General features: G+C 36.9%; 1 protein-coding gene across 3 annotated transcripts; it reads left to right on the plus strand.

Annotated features, from left to right (window-relative positions):
* The first annotated feature begins 2506 nt into the window (after nucleotides 1–2506).
* Nucleotides 2507–8699, plus strand: LOC113567593 (protein mono-ADP-ribosyltransferase PARP12-like). Of its 3 annotated transcripts, none has more exons than XM_026995672.3 (12): nucleotides 2507–2882; nucleotides 4513–4648; nucleotides 4837–5113; nucleotides 5524–5658; nucleotides 5896–6028; nucleotides 6209–6377; nucleotides 6565–6685; nucleotides 6780–6876; nucleotides 7111–7195; nucleotides 7443–7573; nucleotides 7771–7922; nucleotides 8092–8699. In XM_026995672.3, the coding sequence occupies exons 1-12, from the start codon at nucleotides 2566–2568 to the stop codon at nucleotides 8349–8351; spliced, it is 2013 nt and encodes a 670-aa protein (XP_026851473.2). In that variant the 5' UTR covers nucleotides 2507–2565; the 3' UTR covers nucleotides 8352–8699. The 3 variants fall into 3 exon arrangements, with proteins under 3 accessions (XP_026851473.2, XP_026851472.2, XP_026851475.2); XM_026995671.3 differs by having other exon boundaries at nucleotides 2508–2882; nucleotides 5521–5658; XM_026995674.3 differs by having other exon boundaries at nucleotides 2508–2882; nucleotides 4933–5113; nucleotides 5521–5658.
* Nucleotides 8700–13214: the final 4515 nt, after the last annotated feature.

Raw genomic sequence — 13214 nt, forward strand, 5'->3', positions numbered from 1 at the left:
TATGTATATCAGATCATTATGGCTAAAATAAACCATGAATAAGTATTAAGGCTTTCACTCTTCAGTCAAAACATAAATTTGCATAATGCTGATCACTGTCATGCACTTCTTTTTTAAGAGGATAGATCAGTATATATTTATTAAATTGGCTTGCCAAAGCCAACTTGCTGTTCTTTTATTATGTTGGTCTTACAAAGTCAACTTCTTGTTTTCTTATTTCTTCTTTTTTGTTATTTATTGGGTTGTCAAATTGCTCTTCTTCTTCTTCTTCTTCTTCTTCCTCTTCTTCTTCTTCTTCTTCTTCTTCTTCTTATTATTATTATTATTATTATTATTATTATTATTATTATTATTATTATTATCATGATGTTGGCTTGACAAACTAACATTTTGTTCTTCTTGAGGCTTCACCTCAGACTCAGCTACCCCAACAGATAAATAAACCCTCAGCCACAGGTACATCACAGCCATTACCCCTTAATGCAAATTAAACCCCACAGCTAAATAACCCCTCAACCACAACTACCCCAACAGTTGAATAACCCCTTAGCCTTAACTACCCCACAGCCAATTACCTCTCAACACAAATGACCCCCACATCCCCTCAACAACTACCCCATTTGTCTAATAGTCTTCAATCACAACTACCTCTATAGCTAAATAACCCCTCAGCCTCAACTACCTCACAGCCAATTACCCCCAACCCAAGTCACCCCCACAGTCCCTCATCATCTACCCCATCAGCTAGATTGGCCTCAATAACTAAATAATCCCCAGCCTTAAGTACCCCACAACCAATTACCCCATTAAGACATATTAACCCCCACAGTCAAATAGCCTTCAAGAAAACTTCCCCAACTGTAAAATAGCCTTCAGCCACACCTGCTCTTGTCAGACATGTAAAATGTACAGGAAAAGAAAGAAAGCAAATGCAAGTCTCCAACTGAAGTTTAATGAAAGTAATGAAACTGGACATAAACGTTCTCTAACCACAACGAAGAGAGCCAAAGTAACTACATCAATAAATGACAAATGGTCACAACACAAAAGGCTTTGTCTTTAAAGAGACAACATACGAACAAAATAACACACAGGTGGTGTAGCGAATGAGGGACAACACATACCGCCTAACTGGGCCATGGCATTTAACCAAAACATAGGCACATGTAACAGAAAATGAAACATAAACAAAAGGCAACATGGAACACCACCACCAATAAAGGATGCTGGAGAGGCACTGTCACACCTCTCAGCCAATTACCCTTTAACTAGCATGACCCCTCAGCAAAATACTCCTCAATAACGTCTACCAAATCAGCCAAATAGCCTTCAACCATAACTACCTCAACAGCTAAATAATCCTTATTTACCCCACAGGAAGTTATAATTAATTTAACATCAATTAACAGTATTTCAGGTTACATTTCACACTTAAACAGTGTTTAACATAATTGAACAGTAATAATTTATCAGGTTAAAACACACAAACGTTTATTCATTTTTAGCTGCTTTGTCAAGACAATGACATTAAGGTTATTCACAAACTTTGCTTTTCTAGTTTTTAATCATTTCAACTGCAGAGATGCAAGAGTTTTGCTAGTGGCAAATGCTCAGTAATCAACACAGCTGTTAGCTAACTATCTTACATCATGTGACACTAACTATGTGGGATAAAATTATTATTATTATCATTATTATTATTGTTGTTGTTGTTAATAATAATAAACAAACAAATTAATTAAATGTGTTAAAGAAATGCTATATAACTACATTTTATTATTATTATTATTATTATAAATATGCTTTTTCTTAAATGCTCTGTATTAATTTATTCATATGCGATTCCCTCTAGCGTCTGAAAATCCTGTAAGGGTGGTAATTCTCCTTGTTCCAATTCTCTGAAACTACTACCGTACTAGGACGCTCTCTCAAGCAGTACAGGTGTTAACGCTTAGACACGCTTAGACGCATAAAAGATAACAGAATATACATCGAGGCAACTGTGTTCTCTGTTTATTGGTGTAGTGTGCAAAACATGATTTGTTGTAGAAACCCATGTGCTAAGTATGTTTTTAAAGGTGAATATTTCATTTAAGAATGTTCATGATTTTGAAGTCAATCTTTAGTTTTGCTCGCAATTTGCAAAATTCTGAAGAATTTGAGAAACGTGTTCAAGCATTTAAACAACTGACAAAAACTGTAATCATAGATATAATTCAGGATTAAAGAGTTTAACCATTCAGATTATACAGAGAAACGGTCCTGTAAAACATTCTGGTGACTAATGTTAAAAGATTTAGAGACTTCTTGGCATTCCTGAATGTGATGGCCATTTACAGAATGCACTGTAACATTACGATTGAATAAATTCTTGCACTACCTCTCGGTTAATTGCTACAGTCATTGAAATTATAGCTATATTTTACTTTCTGGAAAATTCCGCCGCCAAGCGTTGGAACTAAACTGGCATTTTCAGTTTCATTTTCATGAAACCGAGGATCATTTCGACAATAAGTAGGTGAGGGAACCAGGAAGTTCTTTACCACAACCATAATAACCTATAAAATGGCATCTATCGTGTCTAATTGTGTACTTAAAGTTCTTTGTGATAACCACGGATCTATGGTTTTCGGGCAACTTGACAATATATTACGACAGAGCATTACAACTGATGATCGGGTACTTTTGCGTGTGTTGTCAGATGAGGCGAAATTCTTTGTTGTGGAAGACAAACAGAAGAGCTCCGCCGATACAATTTTTAGCCCTGAAAGTTTGGTCATAGCGAAAACATTGCTTCGTGTTTGCAAAAACCAAGACAAATGTGACGAATGTGAAGAGCTGCACTTGTGTCGATATTTGGTATGCGGTAACTGTAAATTCGGGTGAGTTCTCGTTACTTATCTTAAACATATTAATGAAGAACGATACAAAACGATCTCATAAATAAGTGGAGAGTAGACCTGACACATATTGGTTGTTTTGGCTCTGCTTTAATTACAGAAAAGTCACCGTCGGTGGTCCTTGTCAAATGAAATAGGATATGGAATTTTAGACAAATAGTAGAGTTTAATAGGTATTTGGAAGTATACGCCTTTAATAGGTATTTGGAAGTATAGCGCCTTTCAGACACCAGGCTGCTTTACAATGATAGTGGTGGGGGAAAAAAGTAAATAAATAAAATGTACACAGATTGACACAACACAATAATTAACAAATAGGGATAAGAAAAGTGTTGGGAAAAGAGGTATGCTTTAAGTTGAGATTTTAAGGAGGAGAGTGTGGAGCAGAAACAGAGAGATTGAGGTAAAATGTTCCATAGTTTTGGGGCCATGATCTGCCTCCTACAGACACCAGTCTAAACTTGGGGATGGAGAGGAGACCTGCATTAGAGGCCCGAAGTGTACGGGTGAATGTGAAGTATCAGCTGTGAAGAACAATTTGGTTGCCAGGATAGTTGTGGGTACTTCTGCATCAGCTAATGAGACATCATGCATTCGGTTACATTTAAAATAAATAGACTTTCACCATCACCAATCTCATCATAAATGAAAATAATAATAAAATGAAAAAAGGGTGTCTGAATCATGTTTCATTAAGCCTATTCTCTTTTTGCACTTAGTGTGCCAGCAATAACAACCTGAAGTTAAATATCGACATCAAGACCAGGAAATAGCAGTGACATAGTTTGATAGTGTCTTTAGACAGAAACCTGCATGTACCTGTACTAAGCAAAAGTGACTTCCAAGAAGACAGTAAAATTATTTGTTAAATTGCTCAATAAGAGCATCTGCCAAATGCTAAAAGGGAAGTTCATATTGTCATCAGAGTAATGAGAAATAGAATCTTATTGGCTTAATTCATAAGATTACTCATGTGCTTAATATATAAGATGGTAACGTGGTGAATGAGAGTATATATAGTTTGTGTGGTAGTAGTTATATTTGTGTGATATAGTGTTTATTGTGATCTAGAACAGGGGTGCTCAACTCTGGTCCTGGATATCTATAACCAAGCTTAATTCCCTCCTCAAATCTCATACATCCAAATTGGTTAACTAAAGCCTTCAGTGTCATCTGACTATTATAGCAAGACCAGAGTTGGGCACTCTCCTATATAATGAAAGTGGCCATGCCTATAATGCCTGTATAATGAAAGTGGCCATGTGGCTAGGTGGATTTGAGGGTGTATTTGCTTGGGTATCACTCTTGGTGATTTTTGTTCATACCTAAGTGAGGTCTATGTTCTTTTAGTGGAACAGAGACCTAAATGTTAAGGGAGGCAAGCTCCAATTTGGTATGGTTCAAATATTATAAATATTGCATCAGTTTATTTAGTATAAATCTACCACATTTTTGCCACAGAATATAAGCATTGTTAATATTTTTTTCTCGAAAAATGCCTGATTTTGTATCTGTAGCATTTGAAACGTTGCCAATTTTGATAACAAATTGTAATTTATCTGCTCTTGGATACCTGCTACCGCAAACACAATCTATATTATTTCAATTCCAGCACTAATTGCAAAAGGTCCCATGACTTGAAATCTCTGCATAATTCTGCACTTCTGGGAAAATTTGATCTTCAGTACCTTGAAACAGAACAAGTGTTTCAACTTTTGCTGCAGAATGACCCTTCCCTTGTTCCAGAGGTGAGTTTTCTTTCTTTTTTTCCCCAAACACATTGAAACACAATTAAGACCTACATTTTAAAATAGATAAATCAATAATTACTAGTCTGATAAATAAGTTTAAGTACAATAAATAACTTTACGCACAATTTTCTTGCATGCCTAGGCCTTTGACACTGGTGTACCTTATCATTATGTGCTGATTTCAGGTTTGCTCTCACTATAATAAGGGGAATGGCAAACATGGAAGTTGTAAATATGAGATATCCTGCACCAACCTGCACCTCTGCCAACACTTCTTACAGGATAACTGTAAATTTGGAGCTGCTTGCAAACGGGCTCATTCATTTGATGCAAATGCTATGAAAATGCTGAATGGCAGAGGGTTCAGTCCAAAAAATCTTCAAATCCTTCACAAAATTTGCAAGAACAAACTTCTCCTTGATGGTAATTACAAAAAACCTATCTCCAAAGGCACAGACAAAGGTATGGGAGAGCTACAATACACTACCATGGTTTACCACAGAATGGCAGGGGTCTGGTAACACAAGTACCAGTAGTTAGTATTCCCCATGTCTTGCCCATAAATCGTTCATTGTTTATTGAGTTATGAGAGCCTGATTTCCAGTAATGACCTTATATACATACATTATGACCATAAAAAAATGTATTCTTTTACTCTCTTGTCACTGGTACATCTATGATCATGCAAACATGATTTTTCCTTAGTTTACCATAAGCTAGATTCAGTGGAGGAGAACAGAATGAAATGATGTTTAACCAGCTGTCTCATGTCTGAATAGAAAGTCATACAGAGTTTAGCAACTGTATTTATATATTCTACACATTTCCAACTAAAGTCTGGTCTGGTTTGCTTTCTATGCTTCTTTCAGTAGGCAGTACTGCAGGCAGTATCCCAGCACCTCTGGGAGGCAGACAATTCAGCAGTCAGCAATCCAGTTCCTACTGCAGTGGGTCAGACCACAATGAAATCTGCCTTTTCTATGTTCGCAAAGGATGCAGTTTCAAAGGTACCAATACCAAAGTGGTACTTCATATGGAAACATTTCAAGTACAAATGAATCCTGCAAATAGAACATGCTTTGATCTATAAGACTCCATAGAAAATCATAATTATAAAAATCATAACCATAGAAAAACATAACCCAGAACTAAATTAATTATTTGTAGTTATGTGGAAATAAACCTTATTTTCTTCAAGAATGAGCATGTTACCAGTGTGTCCCAATCATATGTCTCTCCATTAGAGAAATGTGTCCGTATTCATCATAATCTGCCTTATAAATGGGAGATTTTAGACAAAGATGGGGTAACTTGGAGGCCCTTGCCTAGAGAAGATGATATTGAGAGGGCTTACTGTAACCCAGCCAGTGACATAAGGTATTTATAACTTTATGCTATGTATTGGTTTGACATGCTAGTATAGTAGCTAGTAATGCTTGTTATTGATGTTCAGTAATTGTTCTGTTGTAGCATATAAAAGTTAGATTGTTGCTTATGTCTTAATAATATTATTTGTAAACCAGATGTGTAAACACCATACTGTGTTTCTAACAACAGTTCTGGGCTTCAGCCGGTGAACTTCCTAACTATGAAATGTGCAGGATCACAGGTTCGTCGTCTGTCCACAGCTTCCTCCGTTACAAAACCTCCTCACTTCATCCTGACCACAGAGTGGCTCTGGTACTGGAAGAATGACCAAGGAGCATGGACTGAATATGGACAAGGGGTCAGTAAGGTTCATTCAATATTTCTAATGTAGTATGATATAAATATAAGTTCTGTTGTGCACTTTAACATAAACTTATGTACATGTTTTAAGTTCCTGAGATTAATTACATATATACAGTTTCATTAAAAGCATCCCTAAGAAACATTCAAAATTATAACAATTATTGAAATATTGTCTTTCATAGGAGGATGCCAAACTTTTGTCCCCAGTCACCTCGAATGCCTTGGAGAATGTGTATCTTGCAGAAGTTGATACTGAAATTCCATTCACCTTGGGGAATAATAACTATGTGATATTCCTGAAAGGTAGTTATATCTCAAGCACTGTAAATAAAGCATTGATATTAATAATTATGGAGTTTTTTTGTTCATCAATGCAAATATTTAATTTTCTTTTTAGATATGTATCAAATAAACATAAAATACAAGACAAAAAGAGACATTAGAAGGAGGCCACGATTCATTTCATCAGAAGATGTTATGAGAAAATTGAAAAGGTATTTACAGTATGGAGGTCTACCATCTTATTTATCAATTTAATTTAGCTAGTTCTACTTAAATGGCTTGACAGCTGGGTCAACAATGACCTACCCACAGAAGTGGCGGGAAGTGTAAGGTTGAAAGATTTTTATTTATTATTGGGGTTTTTCTTTTATTAGTGAAGTTTTTTGTTCCATGATGTGTTAGATGTTTTTACTGAAAGCTAATAGTGAGAAATGTTTGGTCTTCAGTGAAGGTTCAGAAAGCTCCAGCTCCTCCTCTGTGGTGGTTCCTGCACACTGGGATAGTGGAGCCTTACCCAGCTACTCCTACAACGTACACACCTTTCTTCTACAAAAAAGAAAACACTTCCATTTGTTGAACTGGAATATTTTCCATTATTGTAATCTGATTATGACTATTGCATTAAAATTATTTGTACTTGATTTTCTAGTTCTGTTCCACATGTTTTTTTACAGATGTAAATGTACTTATCCTTGGTCTCCATATTTTATCAGTGATAAGGTTTAACTGAATCTTTTATGAATAGTTGAGTGTTAATTAGCAAAAATTATACTTTCAGATTGTTCATCTGACATCATCTGCACCTGAGTACAAAAGAGTAGAGATGCTGTTTAAAAGGACAATGCCTACAAGCAAAATCCACAGCATCCAGAGAGTACAGAATCCTTCTCTCTGGAAGGTTTTTCACTGGTAAACGCATTTCAAAGAACTTGGAGGAAAGCTCAACAGCACTGGCTCACAGTGCAGGACTGCAGAATATATAATACCCACAGAACAGCTTGCAATAATGTTTCTATGTGTTGCAAACAAAAAAATAAAAACGTTATTTTTTAGACTCTGTTGAGCTTTAGAGTGATAATGTTATCTATTTAAATGAATTTTTACAGGCAGAAAGAGCAGATGAAGGAGAGGAACGAAGGGAGAGACGTGGATGAGCGGTACCTGTTCCATGGTACAGATGAGTCTCTAATAGCGCCTATTTGTGAGCAGAACTTTGACTGGAGGGTCTGTGGTGTTCATGGATCACTTTATGGGAAAGGTAGTCTACTGTTTTAAAGCTTGATATTGGTGAAATATATGAGTAAGCTTAGACATAACTTGCTATTGTTTTTTTCACTATAATTATAGTGTTTTTTACACTATAATTTACACAGTAATTTAAACTGTAATCCCCATCATAGTGTTTGTTTTTTTACTGTTCTGTACAGGAAGTTACTTTGCCAGAGATGCCAAATACTCAGATAAGTATGTGAAACGAGGAGTCAAGTCAGACTATAAGATGATGTTTGTTGCACTCGTGCTTGTGGGGGAATTCACCAAAGGGACCAGCAAGTACCTGCGACCTCCACAGAAGAAAGGGAAACTGGGCTTTTATGACAGTTGTGTGGACAATGAACTCAACCCTGCAATTTTTGTTATTTTTGAAAAGTACCAAATCTACCCTGAGTACATAATTAAGTACTCTTAAGAGCTAGAAATACACATAGGTATCTGCTGTAGCAAGATAAAATGGTAAGACTACGGTTTATCTTAATCTCATTCACATAAAAATTGCCTGTAGAGGGCTATTTTTGAAATGTGGGGAAAAACAGACAAATTTGTTAACAAATCTGCTTTTTTTTTCTGTTGACCTAATACTTTAGTCACTTATTTTTTTTACACCAATTGATTTAGAAGGTATATGTGGTTAGAATGTAAAGGGTTCTGTCACTCAGTGTTTAGATTTGATCTGTTGTGTTGTTATTAATCACACTCTAAAATCTGAAATTCTGACTATATAAATTCAGAAGAAAATAAATGACGATTCTAAATTGCCTATCCTTATATGACCTGAGCCCAAATAAGTTCAAGTACACTTTGTTTTAGTTTCCCTGGTTATATTCTACTTTGCAATTATATTATTTTATCCTTAAATGACCAGATTTAAAGAAACACATTGCCAATTATCTAACGAACCTGTCATTGCAATTAGTTATTGCTGGATTTGATTGTGGATCTTAGCTGTGCCAGGTCTTCATGAAAATGACACTGATAGGCTTAGTGGAACTTTGCCACCTATCAAAAATGGTTGTTGTGCTTCTCCAGAGTAGCGTTTGCTTCTTGACAACATCGCTGTGTGGTGTCCACTTGTCTGCTCATTAGTAAACTTGACTGCACTGTTGGTTTTACGTGTGACTGTAGAATGGATGGACGGCTATTTTTGTTATTAGACTTGTTCAGTTTACTAGAACGTCGCAGGAGGCTGACGCAGATGTCAGCCCTGCACTCGTCAGTTGATATGATATATGCTATATGACGATATGATATGAGATATGCTATAATATTATGAATCTGTTATTTAAAGATGACAACCATTTTAGCCACAAAAGAGTTACTAATAACCACGATCAAGTTCTCTTTGTAGAAGATGGCAAGAAGAAAGCTAAGTTCACATTCTAGGACCGACATTTTAGTCTTTGCAAAGAATGTCCAAATTTTGAAATCATGATCTCCTGGAAACATCGGCATAAAATGATAAATCAGACAATGACAGTTAATGAATAATTACATACCAAATAATTACTAACTACATACCAAACCCACGAGTCCACCAATCACTACACCTCCATAGTAATAATCCCTCTCCCCCTGAGGAATGCAGGCCTGTGACTTGGGTCACAGCTTGTATGGCAACCCGTGGTGTACTATAATAACCAGAGTGTATCATGGCAACAATTTCATTCAGGGTCTCTGCCCCATGAGTGACCGTAGCATTTTGCATCTACAGCTACGCTGAAGATGTAGTTGAACTTATTGTCCAACTGGCTCTCAATGAGTTTCTCCAGCATCTCCATGCTACATAGCGTGATCTCCTGCCAGTCATTTGAACTTGGAATTTTCAATGTAGTCAAATTTCAGTTGACCCCCAATATCACAGGTACTGAGTGGTCCATAAGGATGTAATAATGCCCATGGTGACCCACCAGATAGTTAGAAAAGTGCACATATCTAGGGGAATAGGGCAAGGAGTTATGTTAGCATGAAGAACAAATATGAATATTATTAAAAATATTAGCGCTCTCGGGAGCTCCCCCCCCCCCCCCAAGCTCAACTTGAGATCCTCTCGCTGTACATTCACAGTGAAAACCACAAAACATATAAATGAGTAGAGATGAGAATGTAATGACAGAAATAAGTGTTTGTGTGTATCTGTGTGTCTTGCTCACAGATTGCCTAAACAATGAGGTAAACATACCTGAAAAGAGAAAGCACATAGTCAGCAGATAAACCTTTACATTTACAGCATTTAGCTGAAGCTTTTCTTCAAAGGGACTTACAATCATGGCTGAGTGCAACTTCTCAGGGGCAGGGTGGGACCTGAACTGGCAACCTTCCAATTATAATTTGAGTACCTAAAACACTGAGCAACCACTGCCCCATTCCATAGCTTAATACTAAAAATCATATAATACTAACTGAGACCCAACCCCTCCTCCAAAAAAAAACCTCTCAAAAACAAAGCAAAGAAGTACTATGGCTTCCCACTGGAGGACATCCTCTGTTGGACATGTATATACAAACACATGTAATGTCACAGTTCACAGTTCACAGTCAGGCTATAGTCTAACCAGACAACTTGACTATGCATTCAATGAACAAATAAAACTTTTTAACAGAGTGAGTCTTTGAAACTCATACAGCTTATTTTAGTATTACTTTAGTAGCAATAAGTGAAGGTGACTAGATTGCTGTAATAGTGAAGATGTTTTGACACTCATCTGATGGGCTTCATTAGTGATCATTTTGTCTCCCAGTTATATGAGGATGAGCATTCTTCAGTACCTTGTATTCCTTACATTGTGTTGTTGCTCTACTTACTTTTACTGCATGTTTTTTTTTTTTTTTTTGCAGACAAAGATAAATAAAAGATTTGTACACTCAACATATCAAAACAAGTGAGCAACATAACATATGCAGTAAGAAATTCTGCACTTGGACATCACTGCTTCAGTGAATTTCAGTGACCATCAGCAATCAATGCTAATGTCACAATTACAATTACTGAAGTAGTGTCAGTAAAAGCAGTTACAAATTGGTGGATATTAATGTTCTTTAGCTTTGATCAAGATACACACAAAGGTGTAGTGCTCATGGCCAGGGAGCATGTGTTTATTCAGCATAAACCATCTCCAAAGAACGAACTGTGTACATAAATTTTAAAGGTCCTAACATGGGTATCATCTCCCTTCATTGGTCATCAGAGACAAAGAATTAACCAATTGGCCACAAAAAGAGACAAGATACACTACTCCATTTACATTTCTGCCCAGTTAGAAACTACTTGGGGTTAATGCTACAAACTGGTGGGTTAGTGCTTCCTTCAGAGGCTATCAGTCCTTGCATTATCTCTGTTCCAGTGCGGTGAAGGTCAGGCCCAGCATACCAGTGTGTACTCCCAAAGCAAAGGCTGGAACAAAGGCCCTCTTTGAGCATAATTTTTTCATAATAACAGATTAATTTTGAATACAAATATGTAGTTCATGAGTAAAACTATATATGAAAGCAACAGAAAAAGCATCAGTACTGCAAAATCCAATAAAGCAATATTCCGACTAGTGCCAGAAAAAAATTAGCTGATGGTTTTGTCCTAATCACATGGTGATGTTTTTCCTCTACCCTGGAAACATGCAAAAGAAGAGGCTGGCAGATATTAAGAAAACACAGACTTACAAGAATAAGACTATGTTGCAGGGTTTTGTCATCTTACCTTTTTTTGAAAGCAGCAATGTTTAATGGTCAAACAGCATGTTTGACTAGTGCTAATTCAAATTATTAATATAGAATTAGTAGATGCATTTACATTTTAAAATACACCCCTGTATTTTGTACTTTCCTAAGTCCAAGGGAATAGCCATAAAAACTACTAAAGACAGAAAAGCATATTTAAAGTAACAGTAAATAAATTACCAAGAGTAACTACAGAACTACCCCCCAAAATAAAGAAAATAAGAAGATTTTCATGCTGGCAGCACAAAGGGAGGGAAAGGTGAGGATAAAGTAAAAATCTTTATTCTCCATGTGTCACACAAACACAAACGAACAAACTGCAAGGCAGAAACAAAAAACAAAACAAACAGTTTAGAATGCAGGCTTGCACTGATGAAGTTCCAAAGGTAGTTTGGTCATCTGACAATGTGCAGCACTAAGGAAAGGAACCTGTGAGCTTAGTGACAGGGAAAACAAGGAAAATGTGAGAAACATTAATACACTGGTGATTGGGACCAGGGCAGGTGCTGTGTGTGGGTATGTGAAGGTGTGGGCGTGTCCCTCCTGCTGGATGGCCGGCCTACCGTGACAAAAATGAGTTACAAGATTGTTTATGGCTAGATTAAATTTCCTACTTCATTATTCATTTATATTATCCAAATATATTATCACCTGTAAAGATGAATTTTGCATGTCTTAAGACACTTTAAATTGGATATGTAAATCACAAGGTTCTATAGCAACTTGAAGTATGTTGAAGTGTCTATCATAAGTAACTGCTCATCAGTTATACAAAATCCAGACCCAAGATCATTCTCTTATCTCTTTGATGCACGCACTCCACAAGCTAACATGGAAAAAAAAAAAAAATCTCTAAGGTAGACAGATTCCCCAAGTAGTCTCTCAGCTAGTTTCAGTTCAAGTATTCCTCAACCTTATTCTCTTTAGTGAGCTTTTGTTCACCTTAACACTGAAGAGGAAACTGTGAATGCTTGGGCAGAGATATAGAGGTCCCTTAATGATGATGCACATTCGCTGTGGCATCGTTTCCACACGCTTCTGCAATTTCACAACATTTATTTCTGTTGCATTATTTTTCCCCCAAGATCTTGTATTGATGATGGGAGATTTGGACCACTGCGCAAAGTCTTCTCCAGCACATCCCAAAGATTCTCAATGGGGTTTGGGTCTGGACTCTGTGGTGGCCAATCCATGTGTGAAAATGAGGTCTCATGCTCCCTGAACCTCTCTTTCACAATTTGAGCCCGATGAATCTTGGCAGTGTCACCTTGGAATATGCCCGTGCATTGATGCAATATGTTCAGTATATTCAGGTAGTCAGCTGACCTCATTCTTTGGGCACATAATGTTGCTGAACCTAGACCTGACCAACTGCAGCAACCCCAGATCATAGCACTGCCCCCACCGGCTTGTACGGTAGGCACTAGGCATGATGAGTGCATCACTTCAACCACCTCTCTTCTCACCCTGATAAGTCCAGATTTACCTTGTACCAGAGTGGTGGGTGCATCAGACCACATGACCTTCTTCCATTGCTCCAGAGTCCAATCTTTATGCTCCCTAG

Source organism: Electrophorus electricus, chromosome 6 (assembly GCF_041902795.1).
Source record: "Electrophorus electricus isolate QZ-2024a chromosome 6, ASM4190279v1, whole genome shotgun sequence".
Classification (NCBI taxonomy): Eukaryota; Metazoa; Chordata; class Actinopteri; order Gymnotiformes; family Gymnotidae; genus Electrophorus; species Electrophorus electricus.